Consider the following 19,788-nt stretch of genomic DNA (forward strand, 5'->3'; position numbering starts at 1 on the left):
AGGACAACATTTGGCTGCAGCGTTATAAAATTACATACTGGATCACAAAATACAGGATTATCAAGTCTCCTTCTTGTCTGTATTTAAGCACAAATAAAAAAACCCAAAACATCTGCATAGTAACTTACCACACTTATTCACAGAATCACCCAGCTTTCATGACTGACTTACCGGTCATCAATACTGTTTTGATAATATATGTGCAGAAGTTTATCTTTGATCCATGATATCTGTTTTGCAGCTTCTTTTCCTGCTTCTGATTGTAATGAGTATTTCTTGTATATCTGTGCGAGTCCCATCATAGCTTCCTTCCTCACTCTCCACTTCAGAAAAAGTAATAGTACCCGGTTTAGCAGTTGAAAACTCAAAACTGGAAAGACTTTAGAATTTCATATTCTACACCATTTATTTACAGAAAAGTTAAATTGATTTCTATGTTCAACACTTTCTCATTAGGACATATATTGCATCATATCTATTAAGCTAAACCTTTCACCATCGGTAACAACAATGCAAGTATGCCTCTTGAATTTAGAATTCTTACAAATTTAAGCCAACAACCTTTCTCACAGTCTATACTGAATATTTGTGATTGTATTATGGGTGCAACAGGGGAAAGCATGTCACCAAATGAAAAAAAGTCAGGTGATAGTGTTAATTTTAAAACATTTGCAATCAACAGCCTTGTTTACCACACTTTAACATAAGCAGCAAACCTCATAAATTTTGCCAAGTAATGAAACATAGCTGAACTAAATTTAAAACGACTATTAAAATTTGAAAGCTACTGCACTGATTGGTAGTTGTCCAATGACCTAATTAAAAGCAGATAAAACTAGCTATATCTGATGGTGGAACACTTTTCATCAGTAATCTACATCACGAAACCTGCTTGCAAAATCTCTTTAAAATGTTAGGTTAATGAGGGTCTCATTTTACTTAGAAATTTTATTAGAACGAGACAACCGGAACAACGCTGTTGTGCTTCAGCCTTTTTTGGGGGGGTTACCCTAAGCATAGTATCTTAAATAGAAATATAGCACAATGAAAAATGTGGTATTTCAGTCAGGGCCAAAAGATGCCTCATTAAATAGACAGCTTCAAAATGTTTTGCATTATATTGGGTTTCATTCATCATTTTAAAATTAGTTCAGCATTTTTTAGAAGCACTGCTTTTTAAAAAGCTGAATCAAAGTCTAGAAATACAACTCACAGCCATTATTAGTACTAATTACATCTTACCCGCTTGTCCAGTGTTCGTTCTCTGACAAAATTAAGCAGGTGATCATTGACAAGCAAAAGATCTTTTTTAGCAGCAGTAACTATGGATACTATAACATCATGCCTTATGGCCTCTTCAGGGTCATGTGACCTTACTTTAAGATACTCTGGAAAAAAACAAAATGATTATTTCATTGTAAGTATACAACTTCAGCTACTTTTCTTTCCCTAGACATACCCAAATGACAGAGGCAGAAAGCATGATTCTCTACTGTTTTGAGCATTAACAGTAAGAAACGAATAGTATTCTTTAACTGAAAAGTAATCAATCAGTAGAACTTGATATTTGCCTAGAGTATCAAATATTTGTATTTCTGGTCTTATAAGAAATAAGAAAATGGAAATAAAGAGTTATGGGTTTACATTTTTATTTCTATTATTTCTTACAACAGTTAGGCTATGTCTACATTAGCAACTACCATAGCCAAACAGAATTGCATCTGTAGAGTAGAACGGACAGTGCTGAGAACCTGCTAAGTTTAAAACGTATATATTTTCAAGTCTTACCTCAGGCTAGAGGCTACTCTATTCCCGCAGACTCCATGACCTGTGGCTGCTGGAGCACATTAGTTGCGCTCCTGGCCATAATTTCTGTTATTATCCACAAGGAATCTAGTTCACATACTTCAGAAACACTCCACAGTGAGCACCACACAACCATTGTAAGCAGGGACAAATCAAGAGACGTACTCCGAAAGCATGCTCTTTGCCCAGGCTACAATGGTTATTCAGACACATGCTAGTTTATTAATCTTAAAACAATTCTTCCTAGACTATTTTGGCCCATTGCTGCTCATTTGGTAGCCTCAATGATCTTATATAATCAAAATTTTAAGATTCCTGCTTGTGTCAAACATGTTAGCTACTATTGTCATTTTGGATATATGACAAATAAAATGGCAAAGTCTGTATTATTTTTTTTAGAAGTACGTATTTTAGGTTAATTTAGAAACACAAATGGGTAGGAAAACACACACAAAAGTTAAGATCACTGTACACAGCATAGATCAGTGAAGCATTGATAACATTAAGAAACATTGAAAGTTTACTTTGAATGCTGTTCTCATTACTGTTCAATGACCAGTGAAAATTTTCAAGTCTCATCTGAAATACTGGCCATTAACATTTCTAGTAACCAGCACAAGTGTTAAAAGAGCACATCAAGAAATAAAGCTTTGCACTTATGGACATTATGAAATTGAAGATCCAAATAAGACATTTTTTAAAAACTTTTGTTCCACAGGATCACATAGTAAACTAAAACAAATGAAGAACAATGCCACTGCACAGAACAGTTCTGATGTCAAACACCAGTGAGTCAGGGAAATTTTTCAATAATTTGACTTTGATGAGCGCTGTGGGGAGACAGAGGAGGGGCAAGCAAAATTACATTTCCCAGAGGATACCATTAGAGGGGGCACAAAGTCTTTCTGCAATGAAAAAAAAAATAATCCTTGAAAATACAATTCTGATAATTGAAAAGGAAATATCTTTACCATTCCATTAAGGAAAGGTCCAGAAACTTACTACTTTTTTTTTTTTTAAAAATAAAGCTGACTTAACAATGCCAGTAACTATGGGACAACTCTACCTTGCCTGTATTTGTAACTAACTTGACAAACGCTCAGGAAGCAGGACACTTAATCCCACGCACTTAACAGCTCTTTAAATTCCCTCCTTAGAGCAAATAGACAAAGATATAACCTCCAAAAATTACAAGTAGGAGTTTACTGATCAGTGGGATACAATCTCCACATATAGACTATGAGGGGAAAAAACCCCAACCAACCAATTCTCTCTATTTACACTTTTTTCATTAAGACATCAGGAGCAAGGAATACTAAACGCTTCTATTTATGCCATGGCCTTCTTCCTACAGAGGTCTTCAATTACAGGCTGTGTTTGATCTGAAGGAACAGGAACTAACGACTGTGGTCAGTCACAAGGACTGTTGTCATGTTTCAGACAGTGGCTGTGTAACACACGTTTCAGCTTTGTGGAACTGCACCCTAATTAACAAATGCCATGACCATTAGGTTAGCCAGGCGGTCTTTGCCTGATCCTATGGTGCTTCATTTCAACAGCAGTTGGGAATGCAACTACTGTAAGAGAGTGACTTCTTTGGCTAATGCATTCTTTATGTACAACCCCTAGCAGCACTGAAAGTAGGGACTCTGTGACTTAGAACCCCAACCCCAATTATGTCCTCCACAACAACAGACAATGTTACTCGGGATTACAACTAACCTTCCCGACTTTTCCAGGAGACATAAAATTGTATTTTAGCATTATAATAACTCTGATACCTGTTAAGTCTTTTGCTAGGTCGGGATGGTTCATAAGGCAGTGACTTGCAAATTTCACACATTCAAGACGAATAGGTACGTGGATATCATTAAACCTATTTAGAAACAAGACAATGCATTACAACAAAAAAACCCCATCACTTCTACCACAGTAATTAGTTTATTTCGACACAATCTCAAATACCTCCAAAAACATTTTTATGCCTCCCATGCACAGTAACATGCATAAAACATCTCTGATTTCACAGTACTAAGCAGACTGTGTTTAGCTTAAGAAAAAGTTCCTGCATTCATTTATTAATTCACATTCTGAACACGAAGGGAAATATCCTCACCTGATATACAAGAAAATCCCCCAGGCAGACAACAACTATTCATTAGAAAGATGTCTGACAGTATTTTAACTATCTTTTCTGTAATGCTCCACATAATTAACCACGAAGCATGTATCAGCAACTGAAAGTTTTGTAAGTCTGTGGTATTAGTCCCCTCTTTAAACTGTATGACGAACAGCAAGCAGATGGGCATCTAGCCTAGTAAAAATTTCTTGAGATGGATCACTTCAGCTTCCATAATATTTCCTTTCAAAAGACTGAATTAGGTTTGATGCTTGAAAACTAGTATTTTCTTGTGTTTAGTTTTAAGTAATTTTAAAATAAAAATATGGATGTAATGATTTACACACAATTGTTTTGAAAAATTAAATGCATTTTCAAGCTATCCTCAAAATGCTCTGATTTAAACAAATTAAAAATCAAGGACATTATTGCTGTGTAAATGATTATTTATCAAACAAAAGAGGTTTTAAGGAATAACTTTTAATGAACACCAGCTATGTTTTCAAAATCAAGAGATTTTAAGAATGGTTCCTTTCATAACACAGCTATTACAGCTTAGTTAAAATCCCTGAAAAAAGTAAATACACGTATGTGATTCATAACTAGTTGAAAACAGTAATTATGAAAAACAGATTGCATGTATTCACACTGCTTCACATTATAAGACAATGAAGCATTTTCCTTTGGGCTCAATTACATCTAGTATTTTTTTATGAGATGCAATGCTTTAAATAGTTATATACTTCCAAGCAAAAGACCTTCCCTCAGTTAAATTCCCTGTACTTTTAAAAGCAGCATTTATTTCATGACTTCATTCATATCAAAATTCAATCATGCATTCAATCATATCAAAACCAGAAATAAACTACTGCATTTATAATAGTTTATAGAGTTTGTCCTCATTTACTCAAGTAAAAAACATTTTCATCATAGTATCCATACTTAAGTTTCTCCTTACTATAAGCTCCCACTATATTTTCTATCTCAAACTGGCAAAACATTTCAAAACCAAAAGACTAAGTGTTTGCAGCATTATAAATACTGCATACCTCTTTTAATGCACTCCTACCATTAAAAAAAATTTTTAACCAGTACACAAATACTGTAAATAAAAGCCTCAAAACCGGTTCTGTTATCACCTGATGCTACAAATGTCATTTGATGTTGTTTTAGAATTATTCCATCATTGAATAGTTTCATTTGTGAAGAAATTAAAATTTCTTTAAAAAAATAAATTCACTATTTTTCAAATTAAAATAAACTTTTTTATATTAAAATAAACGATTCCTTTTTCTTGACAATGGCCACAAAGATTGTTGCAAAAAAAAAAAAAAGAACTAAAAGATTATTTATAATTTTTCATTCTGCAGAATCACAGATACAGATGATGTGTATATAATAATCACTTTAACATTATCTGTTGGATTTCAGATAAAGCAGCAAGAGGGAACTCATGCCCAGCTGTGTCACTTTAAAAAAAAAACAAACAAAAACAAAAAAAAAAGAGTTGAATTATACTTCATTGAATGTTTTTCCCCTCCTAGGAAGGGAAGTAAACCAGCATATACCTCCCCAGGTAGCACTGCCAAAGTGGTTTGTTTTGAGATGCCAGCTCTGAATCCTTTGCCCCAAACATTTTTGCTAGAAGTTTTACAACCTGCAGGCGTTCTTCATTATCATTGCTCTGGAAAATGAACACATTTATTATTTTTTTTAAAATTAAAAAATAAAACAAACCCCGCAAACCCCAGAAAAACTGGTCTGTTTTGTACAGCTTCTACACTAGTACACTTACACACCTCTAGAAATATCATCATACAGCTTAACAGATTTTTTCTTGTACACAAATGTGTATATCTCAAGAAAAAAAACCCTCGCTATTATTGGGAGAAGACAAAATAATAAAGGCAGTGGAAACAAAAAAACACTTAGAGACAAAAATCAATGTGAACAAAGCCTAGTGAAAAACACAAGAAACATACATCTTTAACCCTCATTTACAGATTACTGATCCTGTCAGGAAATCTGGTATGTGCCTATACAAACATACATAAATTCAAATACAACGCAAAATCCACAAAACTCATTCTACATTCTGCACATAAAGGTTTACAATTCTCTAGAATACTGGTTAATTACAAACATTTAGTTAAAAAAAAGAAGTTTTCTGAAAACAAGTTTGTAGAGAACATCAGATGAAGTACCCAAGATTTGAGATGCAAAAGGATCTGGTCCTGTATTTAAGCCTATATTTAAAAATGCTGAGTTACAACAGCTACTTTTCTTTCATATTTAAAATTAGGACTGAAAGAGATAAAACAAGGCCTTTTTCATTTTTTTTTTATTTTCACTGGTTTGCACTACACTTGTTTAATAAAACACACAGCATTTGAAGCTTAATACATACTTCAAAAATGTGTGCTAACATTTGTGCAATTAGCACTTATTTACTGTTCACAAAATTTTCTTTTGCTTATTAAAGAAAAACAGAACAACTGGCTGCAACGCTTCTTTGAAAAGGGAGTAGCTAAAGATTAGTTTATACTTACTAGACATTATTCAGCCCTTATTATTTCAGTCTTTTTTTTTCTGGTAATAAAGACAAGGATTGTTTAAAATACTGTTCTTTTTTACCATCTTTGACATTCTTATTAGTTCAACATCATCTTTTGAATGTGAACAAGAAGTAAGAGCACGATGTAGCTGTCAGATTTCTGTAATACACCACAGTCTTAAAGACCAACTATTTCTCCTGACTCAATACCATAAATGGGCTGAAGTTTCCCAGTATGCCCTTTTAATTCAGCTCCCCAAGAACAGTAAAAGCATTTGTAAAATCTTTAAAGTAACAGAGGTGGAGAAGTTAAGAATGAAGAAATCTAACACTGATACATTACACTAAAAAAGACTAATTCTTCCAAATACACTTTAGTATTATTAGCAGCATTAACAGTAAATATATTAATATGTTTGTCTGCATTTGACTATTTTTTCCAATTAAAATTCAGATTTACATTACTGAAAGCCATCTACAACCTCCTTTTCCTATCTGTAGTAACTATCTTTTTTCTTGATGAGTTTCAGCTTTTAAGTGTTCATTATGCTACAAATTCTTATTCTGTGCCCTCATGCTTACAAATTTTAAAATTTTTTGTAGCTTACGTTAGTACAACCGCCATTACTCACATCCCACCTACTCCTGCTTAAACCAACAAAGTACTGAAAACATTAAGAATCTCTGAATTTCTCTAGGTAACCATCACAGATCCAGAGCAAGACACCCCAGAGGGTGGGGAAGGATTGGGATGGAGGAGTCAGGAGTACACTAAAAATTCAACTACTTAATTACACAGCCAGAAATACAGAAGAAAGCAAAAAGGCATTAAAAAAAACCCCAACAAAGACATCCTTAATGAATTAGCTGCAGAAGAAGTTTTCACTGTATTAGCCACTTATCCAATTATAAGACAACCCACGCATGTTTCTAGTCTTGTTTGTAGAAACAATGAATATTTGTGATTATGGATCAAGAGTATTATTTGGTACTTCCTAAATTTGCGCCCAGATATTGGTCTCCTTGAAACATTCTTAAATAAGGTCCTAAAGGTATAAAAATCAACCTGTACTTCTTGTTAAATGAATGTGTCACTGCTACAGTCTTGTCTCCTTTATTGTACTTTAATCTCGACTACTTTTTCTGAGGAAAACCAAAAAACAACAGGAAAAAAAAAAAAAAACCAAAACAAAACCCAACCAACCAACAATAAAAAAAAACACCAAGAAAAAAAAAAAAAAAGGGTATCAAACTGAAAAAATCTTAATCCTTCTCCACCCTATGAGACATTCCCTACTTGAAGAGTCACATACTTCACCTCTTTTCTTAGGTATGACCCAGCACTCTTTATGCCTAACATCGTTGCATATTGACTTGTCAATAAAAATTGATGCTGAACACTGATGTTCTCATTTCCCCATACATGCTCCTAACACACAGGCAGCTGCTCTACTGAGAAAATATTAGGGTCTGTCACTAACAACAGCTAAGTTGGTCAGATTGTTATCACTACCAAGTCCAAAAAAACAGGCAGCACTGAAGATCTGGGGGAGTTTGGGAATAGAAGCAGACACATGATCTGAAACTTGCCAAAAAATTTAATTACCATATCCAGGAAGAAAGGCAGCGCCACAATAACAGAAGGCAACATTTTTATTGGTTTTATTCATGGCATCGTATTGGCTTAGCAAGATGATAAAATAAAAACCATTTATGATCATTTCCTATATACTCTATTTGTGAGCTTTTCATTCTCCTGAACACTGAAGTGGTATTCAGTTTCAGTAATACAAATCTCTAAAATTCAAATGTGAGTGAAGGAGTATCAGCTTCCTTTACAAGCTGACCCACACAACAATACATTCTTACATCCGTTCTCTCCTACACCAATAATGCTTCTGTGCCAATGCTAGATCTCTAAACACAGTGTCTTAAAATGCCAAGACCAGGTACAAATGACTGATCCTCAGAAGAGATTAAATTAGATGAATTTCAGTGTGTGTTCCCTTGCTAATCCCAGAGACTTCTTTCCAAAATTAGGTAAAAAAACCCTAAAACACCACAACCAGAAGTAGTAACTATGACTTGACACAGCTCTCACAGAGTGTTAGAGTTTAACATTACTCCTCTTCTGCCACATGAGAACACATGAGATTTTTCTTTACAAATATAAAGATGCAGCGAGTTGACCCTGGCCAAAAGCCAAACACCCACGCAGCCTCTCACTCACTCTCCTCTCCTGCACAAAGAGGGGAAGGAGGGAAAACAGTAGGAAAACTAAAATGCTCATGGATCTAGATAACAGTTTAATAGGTAAAAAAAAAGCTGGGTGCACAAGTAAAGAGGGAATTCATTCACTACTTCCTATTGGCAGGCAGATGTCCCACCAGTTCCTGGAGAGCAGGGTCTCAGCATGCACAGTGCTTGCTTGTGAAGGCAAACACCATGAGTATGAACATCATCCCCTTCCTCCTTTCCCTGTGCTTTTATTGCTGAGCATGTGTCCCCTCTCAACCTCCTGCCCTGCCTCTAGTCTGCTCATGAAAGCCTTTACCTGTGGAAGCACTGCGCAGCAACCACCAAAACATCAGTGTGCCATCAACACTTTTAGCCACAAACATACGCTACTATACAGACTGCCATAAAGAAAATTAACTCAATTCTAGCCAGACCCAAAAGGATAACTAGTTTGCCCACTTCTGTATGATATGCAGCACAGCACTACAGAAACCTGACTGCATTTAAATTCTCTTCAAACATACTTAAATACTCCTGGGACAGACGGGACAGAAAAAGCAGCTGAGGGAATAAAGCACTCAAAAGCTGCACATTTCAGAGAATACCAGTTACTGCCAGCAACCTTTCATTTTTCATCTAAATAAACATGTACAATTCTTACAGCAGTTAAAACTACCTGGTATTGTGACCAAACTGTATGGTCACTGGTTGTAGCAAAATGGCAAGGTGCTTGAACACTAGGTGGCCACACCGGTTAGATCCAAAATAGTAAAGATGCACAACAGTGTTACTGAGGTACCTAAGCTTTCTCACAAGTTCCATGCATGGTCAAAAATTTATTTGGTCAGTGACAGGAAAGCCCTCGGATTTTTCCCAATCAAAGAGACAGTCTAGAACTTCCATAAGATCCTGATCTCATGAAGATAAACTGAGAGGCTTCCTGTCATGAAGAGTACAAAAGAAGTTCAGGGAGACTGAGAGCAAGGGATTTGGATCCTGCCAGGTAATGAGTCACAGATGTTTGGGTCACATCCTCAAACTCCTATCAGTCACAGGGGCTGAGAACAAGGCAGTTCAACCAGCCGGAAGGCTGAGAAGATTACTCAGTGAAGCTCACCTGTTGTTGAGAGAAACCACCACTACTTCATTTTCAAAACGTGCTGCGAAATGTTTAGAAACAAAGAAATAAGACACTACAAGGAAATTCTGCTTCATGTACAGAATATACAACTACTGGAAAAGTTGCTGATACCAGGAAGAAGTTTAGAGAAACAGGATCATTATCAGAGAAACACCTAACACCCATATTGCGAGACTGAGTACCCTAAGGTCAGGTTGAAACATGAACAATCCCTGATAGAACAACTTAAGAATGCAGAGAGCCTTCATCATCCTTCAAAAACAGAAGGTCCTCAAAACTGGAACAATCTGGACCAAGAGCACCTTTCCCCCCCCCCCCCCCCCCCCGTCTTCACTCTAACTAGAATTTATGGAGGGAGCATGGCAGCCCTTGCAATCGTAAAAGAGGAGTACATCCAACAGACTTCACAGATTTCAGTCTGTCCTCAGACAGAACTCCATAGTTCCCACAAGCCCAGGCAGCATACAGCTTCACCATAAGCCAAGCACATTCATGGGAGACGCCTGGACATGACCTCCCACTAAGCAGAGTCACAGATATTTGTAGATGATTACTTGGAGTGGTTGGTAGTTGGAGACACTGGGCATATGAACTGCCAACAGCAGCATACCACTGAAACTCCAACAGCTTCCAGCAAAGAAGCACTGAGATCCAGTTTCTGCAACACCATGTGAATTTTAAACAATGGCTAGGTTGTTCATCACCACAGCCACACAACCCTCAAAAAAGACAGCAGAGCCCTTCTTAATCAAGAAGGGCTATGTCCACACTGAAGCATGTATTCCAAGACAGAAGGACAGTTTTTCCAATACGGCATTGTAACACCATGCACTGTATTCTATGTACAAATCTTTGCATTAGAAACAATTTGTTCAGCAACTTGACCCAGTGAATTACCAGACCCTGTTTTCCAAGTACTAAATGGAACCAAAATGTGTCATTTGCTCCATACCAGAGATGTACTTTTAAGCTCCCTCTTATGCAGAGGTGATTAAGAGGACAGCACCAAAATGGCATACAGATAACCTCCGCCGGCACCTGATAATGGTAGTTATCTCTCTGACACACGAGACAAGCAAAGACCATCATCTTAGATGAGCCAGACTCAAGAGAGAGTCCAGAAGACTTGATAGCACAGCATGTCTAAACAGCACCACAATTCCACATTCTCCCAGAGAAAATGTGCATCAGTTCTCAGCATGCCCTAAAAATTCCTGAAAAGCCACCTACATGTCTAGACAACTCCACTCACTTTCCTCCCTTGTCTAAAAGGCAAAAGGTTATCTAAAGGTGATCTGTCACCAGAAGACTTACAGAACAATTATATCTACTTCGAAGTAGTTACTGGCTGATTATGTTTGGTGGCGGTAGCATCAGTCCACTGAGCTCCAGAAATGAGTATTAACATAACAGCAAGGTGGTTGGTATGACATTTAATTCTCCAGCACCTACTGTCCTCAGGATAAAGTATAGTGAAAAAACTCCCAGGAGTACCAAGCACAAGAAGATGGAGGAATCATAGGAGGAATGTGTGCACAGAACCAAAGAGGCAGGCAGCTCAGAAATATTTCTCCATCGGCAACAGTACCTTTTTATATTCAGCTCAGTATTTCAAGTTGCTCCAGAGGACATCCTGTTGGTTTGTACATCTCAAGTCTCAGCAATGTTATTACAAATTAATTCATGTGAACAAGCATTTTGCTTTGGGTGGAAGAAGCACAGCTGGAAAGTCTACCCTCAAGGACTCATCCCATTCACCAAACAGGATTTGTCAGTAATCACATGGCTCCAGGACCAGAACATCTGTCTTCTTGATGCATCTCCAGTAAAAAGGCAGGCAGGCAGGATGGACGAACTACACTGTATTTCTCTTTAATTACTCATTAACAGGATCCAAAACACGTAGACCATTAGAACATACAGATGGATTTTCTCAATAATGATCCTTTGAAATCTTTAACCATATTATCATTCTTCTAGGAATTCCTATCTTCTCTTGCTTGGCTAGTAATTTTCCACTTTGTTGCCAAATGACATCCAGAAAAAGCAAAGAGATTTTTGTCCAGTTATCAGTAATCAAGTTTATAATATTTGCCTTTGGAAATACCATGTCACATCATTCTTTTCTTATACAGAACAGCCTAATTATTATTTCCCGATTTAAAGTCCTGTGCCCTACTGAGCTGACCTTCACTGTTCTTGAGCCTTTACATGATAAGGCCAGTAAAAAAATTTCAAAAATTGTTTAGCATCTGTGTGAAAGTAACCATTAAAAATTTAAAAAGAACAGCTCTTGGACAAAGATGACTCAAACTACAGCAAAACATCAGAAAATCCTTTAAGAAACTGATTTTTCTTTTAAATTAAATTTCACTGAAATGTTCCAAAATACTGGGTTCTGTTCATATTCAGGCAGAACCTGCAAAGTTTGCACCTGAAAATATTTTAATAAATATTTGAAATAAACAATGAAAAAATTTTAATAAAAATAAAAATTTTACAGCATTAGCTGTGAAGTGAACCAGAACACTTGGTGTCTTGCTCAGATAAGCCTACCATAAGTCTGCTTCCTCTGGCCAAAGTGGTTTTTTTTAATCACTGCTTTTGAAGCCAATTATAAAGAAAATGCACATTTTCAAAAACACAGAGAGCAATTACCCAATTTATCTTTGAAAAACACAGATCATATGTCCACTTCCATGTGTCCAATGCATGCAAGATGAAACCATTCTGATACATCTTCACTCCTCAAAACTGACAGTTCAGCAGCTGAAATAGCCACAGCTTCCAAGAGTATGATTTGAGTATTTGCCCCTAGTACTTCACTTCCGTCATCACACCTGTATATGCAAAAGCCAAATCAAACAATCTCATAGAACAAAAACTGGACCTCCCTGTGAAACTACACACTCGACCTAAATATACTCTACAAACTTCTACTTAAGTAGCTAGCAGAGAGTCCATAGCAAGTGAGCTCAGAATACAAGGCTTAAACTATGGGCATGGATAAAGACACAATATTGTGTACCAAACCCAGAAAAGCCAAAATCATCTAGTCAAGCTCTGATATGATATGCAGACATACAGAGCTCACTGAAGTTTCCGGTTATTATATCATTAGCTTTAACTGACCTTTGTTCAAACAGACATCTCTTCTCCCCCGTATTTCAATACGGGCTGCCAAGCTTATTTTTCTCCTTTACCACCCACCTGAACAAAGGTTTCATCAAGTTAACAGGGATACTGCTGTCCAGTTTCTTTTCATTCAAAGCAGCAAAATATTAGCTGCCTTCTACCATAAGCACTCTTGAGTTTCATTGAAATTACACTCTCTTCTTAACACACTAACATGCTATTTAAGCTAGACCTGAATTAAAAATGCTTGACACTAGCTGCTGTTGTTTATAATAAAGCCACAGCTATCGTTGGAGTGGAAAGTATTTAATTATTACTGGCAGGCCTGCATAAAGAACAAACTTGTGTTGATCTCATAAAAAAAACCCCATAGGTTGACCATATTTCATTAATATTTCAGAACAATCATCTTCAAAATACCCTTTTAACCACAGAAAGATCTTACAGACTTCTCAACTCATTTAGAGCCATAAAATGGTTTGGGTTGGAAAGGACCTTTAAAGATCATCACGTTCCAACTCCCTTGCCATGGGCAGGGACACCTCCCACTAGACCAGGTTGCTCAAAGGCCCATTCAACATGACCTTGAACACCTCCAGGGATGGGGCATCCACAGCTTCTGTGGGCAACCTGTTACAGTGTCACAAGAGTTTAAACCAGGATTATCCTACTCCAAATAGAAGGGTGGGTTTTTTTTCTGTAAAAGATGGGTCAAGCTACATTTGACAGCCAACAGGACAAGACAAGTATATATCATCTGTCCTTACAACTTAAGGCATCAAGAACACACACCTGAAGCAACAAGACTATTCAAACATAAGCTATACTATGCTCTCGGAACAGCTACAAACTGTGCCGAGTTCAACAAGACATCAAGGAATAAGAGCAGTAAGATGGTAATTGTCAAAATGTACATGTCTATTGGAAACACTGTTAAACTGGATCTTACAAATGACAAACGTGAACCACCCTCAATGGTTCAGACCAGAAGGAGAAAACTACACTAAGGATCAAAGAGACAAGAAGCAACAAATACACATTCATCATCTAAATATAGTATACTAAACAAAGAACGGAAATGCAAACATGAAAAAATATGTTGTAAATTAAGAAGTACAAAGAAAACATGGAAATGCTTAAGGCTGAAATCACCCAGCTGAAGGAAGAGACCAGAAGTTGTTCCTGGTGGGGAAAGGGTGGGCACGGGAAAGAAAAAAGGTTGACAGTGTTGGGCTACTGAACTTGCTGATTCCAAAGGTAAAATAGGATACAAAAAAGAAGTTCATATTGAAATAGAGTATGATAATCAGTGAAGGACAAGGAACACAATTCAAGAACCTGCAGTTTTAAATGGATCTAAAGATGGAAAGGTTACAGCTATTATGGCTATGAAAAGAAAAGATGTGGCAGCAGTTAAGGTTAAATCTCTTGAATAACAGCTTCAGCTGCAGAAATACACTTTTTATTGGAGTAAGAATTATAATTGCTCACCATCTGTAGGAACAGGAATTAAAGGCTGAAAAAGGTCTACTTTTAAGACACAGACGGCGAGCAGTAAACTGAGCTTTACTTCTTTCAGAAATGTGAATGGAAAGATAAAACCATTAAAAAACAACTCATCCAACAAGTGCAGTGTGCCTGCCTAGCAACATTAGTGAAAAAATAATAGGCATTAACAAGCCACTAAGATAATAAACATTGCAATGAAAACAGGCCAAAGGTTCTATAAACCTAAAATCTGTCCTCAATAATAAAAATACATGTAAATTTACAAGTGGCCCACTGCTCATTAGCCCTCAAGTTTAGTAACAGATCACTTTCAAACTTAGTAATACGAAACTAATCAAATTCCCCACTTCCACAGAAACCCTGTGGAAGAAGTAGTGCAGAATAAAGGGAGTACCAGCTGTTACTGAATTTCTCCAAGTGATGGAGACACTCTGGATTGATAGGAACTCAAAAAGAAAAATACCTATTAAAGTAGATAGCTAGCACCAGCTATCTTTCAGGCATAAGAAAGAAGCCTGAAAAAAACCATAAAAGTCATTGCAGCAATGAATACGAGATATATTTGTGGAGTCTAACCATGTGTTTCCACCTGTTGCAGACCTTCTATTTGGACAAAACTGTCAGTACATCAGTTTCCATCAACACGGAGCCCAACTTTCGCCTGCCAGAATTCACTATTCTGAACAGATGTAGCTCCTATGAACAGCTAGCAGCACAATGTACTTTCAATATACTGAAGTCCTTCACAAGAAATACTACAGTAAACCAAGGAACAAAACAGGTCAGATTCTCAAGTGATCAAAAAAAAAAAAAAAAATCAAGTTATGCTTGAAAGTCACAGCCAAAGAAAACCCCACCAACCCAAACATATACATACATGCACCATAGATTAATATATTTGAAGTTAAATTCCTCTTTTTGAGGGCTTTCGTTAGTTTTCCTTTAAACAATGCAGAGAATCTATGTTTTACATATAATTATTTTTATATGCCAAATAATCTGATGAATAAAACAATCATTAACAGTCAAAGCACACACATTTCAAATATACAGAAAGGATAAGAAATGTTTACCTTAAGTTTGAATTCAAGCTGTGGTAGAACAGAAAGCAAGAGGTGACTGTCAATATTGTATAACTCCAGAATCAAGTCAAACACATGCTCTGACAGGTCACTAATGGATGTTTTACCAAGCATGAGGACCTGATTGAAGAACTGGAAAATAAAAGAGTATACATCAGTAACAATAGCATATATACATTCTTCTAAATTCTGTGCTTGTCTACCACTAAATCTACCATTTAATCTTACAACATTTGTTTCACTATTAAGAAAACAAAACAAAAAAAGGGGGGGGGGGGCACATAGATCAGGATTCTGTTGCAGAAATCTTAAAATACCATTGGTTCGTATTCAATATTACATGTAAATGAAAACTCACTAGAACTGGTGTGTAAATTATTTGTAGGGCTGCTGTGGTGAACTATAGAAACACAAGTTTAGACGAATTCCAGTGCATCACATCTTTTTCTAATGTGACTGTATTTAGAGTTACTTCACTATTGAGAAGAATCATTGTAAAAGTATTCTAACATTTAGTCAAAACAAGGCTGAAACAACTAGCTAATTACTATACTACACAGTTGACAGGTTAGGAGTTGTAAGTGTAAGTGCAGGAATCCGTAATGGATTGTTTCAGAATTTTTGTTTACAAGCAGAATAATGCAGCTGTAAAGCAGTTATTCTTTCTCAGTAAACTTGACAGGTATGAGGAAAACTTAACACTTCCCATTAAAGAAAATGTTTTATAACATAAAGTATTAATTCCACACTACTTTCAACTATATCCTCTTGTAATACATGGGTAAGAAGGAACTAGAGAGGAATATGCTACCCCCTACTCATAAGGGGGAAGTCATAATTTGGAAGATTTTTCTTCTCTTTGGGTTAAAACAATATGCAAGTGTGGCTAAACAAATTATACTATTTCCACCTGCCACAAAGGCAACAGAATACACCTGACTGGCACTTCAGTTTCCTATTCCTAAACTTGGGACAGATGATCATGACTCTCTGTACCTGAAGGTTAACCACGTCAGTAAAGAAACTGAAAACATGAAAGCTACCATTTTTTAAGGTTATGAAGTGAACCCCAGGAAGTGATGCAGTAGAAAGTCAAGAGTTTCTAGTGATAATGAGTACAGCAACAACAGACTCAATACTGTCTCGCAGAAAAGTTTTCCTTTTCTGGATACAAAGTTGCCTGGAACGTATATACTCCTGGTTAAGAGACCAACTCCTACAGTGTCTTGAATACATTTTAAGAAAGAAAGTAACTTTCAAAACAAAGAAACCAGATGGCATATTTCCCACTTGTGGGAAATTGAGAACAGAAAACTGCATGTATGTATTTTCCATAAGAGGAAGATTCTTCTTGTACAGACTTCCTTAAAACCTGTCTGATCTTTACTTCCTCTCATCCTTCTTCTCTTCCAGTATCTGTGATGTCTACACTCCCTTGGCTACAATACTCAATTCACTCATTTTTTCCCTTATTATCTATTCTTAGATTCTGTTTCCTCTTCTTTTCCTGTGACATTAAAATTCTGCTCTATCTTCACTTCCCTTAGCTTCTAAACAGTCTCAGCCCCTCGCTAGAAAAATAATTTGGCGACAGGAACAATGTGTTTATATACTTTTATCAGAACAACACATATAAATACATTTGGTCTTCTAGTCACATCAAGGATTGAAGTGCATCGTCCCCCAAGACAGCAGACAGCAAACTATGCGTTGCATTTTAGAAATCGTAACTGTTATGGGCTTAGTCGTTTCTATATGGTAAAGAATTAGACTCAAAGAAACAGGTTACACAGTGCTTCATTCTCACAAAGAGCAATTGAGAGTTTGTAAAAAGTTATTTTACAGCCCTATTTGACTATATGCAATTAATTCTTTTTGTAATACAGTTCAGTTTAAATTGTATAGATTTCCATATTGTTTTGCAGTCTTCACTTACGTTAGTAATGTACGGTTCAATTGCTTGCGCTGTCCTCTTTAGTAAAGCCTTTGCCAAATCATATGCTTGCTTGTTTAAATTCTGGGGTGGGGGGGAGAAGAAAAAAACAAAGAAAACAGAAAAGTTTTAAGCACATGCACTAATCCTAAAAATAAATACAAGTATTTAAAGCTACAATACACTGGTAAATGCATTAAAGAAACAGCCTGTTATTTTTTATACTTTCCGTAGTAAAGATAATACAGTCAAAACAAACCTAGCCCAAACAGAGCTTGATAGTCTGCACTGATATTACTGAGAAAACTCCTCCCTGGAAAATCAGGGCTTACTTTTCAATTGCCCATCTAAGCCTGACACTCAGTGAAGTCAGTTCCTGTATTTTACTGCTCCTCTTCATCAGCTTCCCTCAAAACCATGAAAGTGATATAAAGCAACATCAAGGCATTTACAGCCACCATGGAAGCAAGACTCTGAACAGGGTTGCAGTAGAAAGTACAATTCTGTCTTTGCATCAAGCAATCACCTGTAAACCACCATCACAGCCTCTCCATAGTATCTTACAAAGCCACACAGTCTGTTTGTCTGAGACAGCAAAGAAAAACACCTGAATTTTAGTTCATGAGCAAAAAAAGGATGAAGAATACAAACTAATGAAACTGTACTAAAAAAACCAAAACCAAAAACCCTACCCTCTTCCCCAGCATTCCTATCCCTCCATTGGTCTAAGTGGGTTATTGCTCTATCATTGTTTCCTTCCTTTCCCAGCACACATTCTCCACGCTCTAGTTGCTACGTCCTTTCTTCAGTTCCTGTATCACAAATATTTTTTCAAGAATTTTAAGAAAATGCAACTTAGCCCTTGTGACACCCACTGCACATTTGATTAACACATAGAATGAAGCAAAACTCTGCAATTAAAAAAAAAAGTATTTCAATAGCTAAAAGTCTCTCTAAAGAAATATAGTTCCCCAAATTTTTATTACTCCTTGCAATTTTAAAAAACCCAGCATATTCCATTTGTAAGACAAGAGTGTAAAGGGACAATTTGTGATTTTTTTAAATAGATCTCATCCATAAAAGGAAAACATCCTTTTAGCATAATGAAAAGAAAACAAGATGCATTGCCACACCCAGAGTATTTCTTTGCCTGCATATGCTTGGTACTTTGTAGTATTTGAATGAGAAAGAGAAGATACACAGAGAGAGTAATATTGTCTGTACCTTCAAAAACCGTATAGAACTGTAGGCTTCTAGACAGCAGTGGGAACAGATTAACATTTTTCATTGATATAAAATGAAAGAAGTCTTTGACTTGCCTACTGATAGAATTTTTAGGTGACTGAAGTCAGAAGACTACAAAAATCCATGCCTAAAGTATCTGTTTTACTCACAGCCACTGCAAAAGGCAAATAAAAATCCCAGTTCTGGAAAGACTCTCAAATGTTAGCATTTTACGTAAGCATCTTTGTAATTTCCTCTTGCCTTATCTAATCAAGATACAAGGGTCAACACTGGCAGTCTTCTTGCAAAATTGTACAGCTGTTCCATGTCCCAGAAAATAGAAGCTTCCCCATGCTAGATCATTCTTTACGATTAAGAAAACAAAAATGAAAAAAGGTATTTACACCTGTAGCATTTGTTTCCTATTATTTAGCGAAAGTTGTGACTGTTAGGAAATAAAAGGCGCAAATAACCCTAACAAGGAATGTATGCCATTTGCAATTCTTCTCTGATCCTTCTTGACTTCCACTGTTCACCTTCACCAAAACAAAGAAAACTACTTTCACCTGGGTAAGAGTGAACTCTAGATCACGAGCAAGATCTGATTTACATATAAAACAAGTTGGAACAGCAGATTGTGCAGAGATCCAACAGGCAGATCTGTTTTGATTCATATTAATTACAGTTTCAGCTTATATCTTTCACAGAAGTTCATTTTGAAACCTTCATGTTTCCCAAGATAAATGCTAGAAGTTGCTATTTGCGATCCTGCATATATCTAAGAAAAGCTGCAAAGCTAAAGAATAGTCTAAATCACAACTGGCTAAGGAAAGGTTGCTATTTTTTCCATGCCTCATCTACTTGATTTAATTGTGCTGTTAACGAGGGCCAAACTTTCTGAAAAAAACAATGCCAAAGAAAAGTCTTAAAAACACACAAGGAAGTTTTCTTCTCCCTTTTCCAGCTTCAGGATAAAAGCTGAAACAGAAAAAGCAGCACCGCCTTAGTTGAAATGAAAACAGGAGCAACCCAGACCATCACCAAATA

The 19,788-nt window shown here is 36.4% G+C and overlaps 1 protein-coding gene across 4 annotated transcripts in view; it reads right to left on the minus strand.

Moving 5' to 3' along the window:
• PDS5B (PDS5 cohesin associated factor B) overlaps nt 1-19,788 on the minus strand; it is a 115,164-nt gene that overhangs the window by 58,804 nt on the left and 36,572 nt on the right. For all 4 annotated transcript variants that reach the window (XM_040583538.1, XM_040583537.1, XM_040583541.1 and 1 more), the window contains exons 7-12: nt 17,521-17,601; nt 15,576-15,716; nt 5,494-5,609; nt 3,588-3,682; nt 1,243-1,388; nt 172-323 (exon numbers count right to left, since the gene is read on the minus strand). In XM_040583538.1, the coding sequence (XP_040439472.1) occupies nt 172-323; nt 1,243-1,388; nt 3,588-3,682; nt 5,494-5,609; nt 15,576-15,716; nt 17,521-17,601 (731 nt within the window). The remainder of the gene's footprint in view (nt 1-171; nt 324-1,242; nt 1,389-3,587; nt 3,683-5,493; nt 5,610-15,575; nt 15,717-17,520; nt 17,602-19,788) is intronic.

This window comes from Falco naumanni, chromosome 2, assembly GCF_017639655.2.
Source record: "Falco naumanni isolate bFalNau1 chromosome 2, bFalNau1.pat, whole genome shotgun sequence".
Lineage (NCBI taxonomy): Eukaryota > Metazoa > Chordata > Aves > Falconiformes > Falconidae > Falco > Falco naumanni.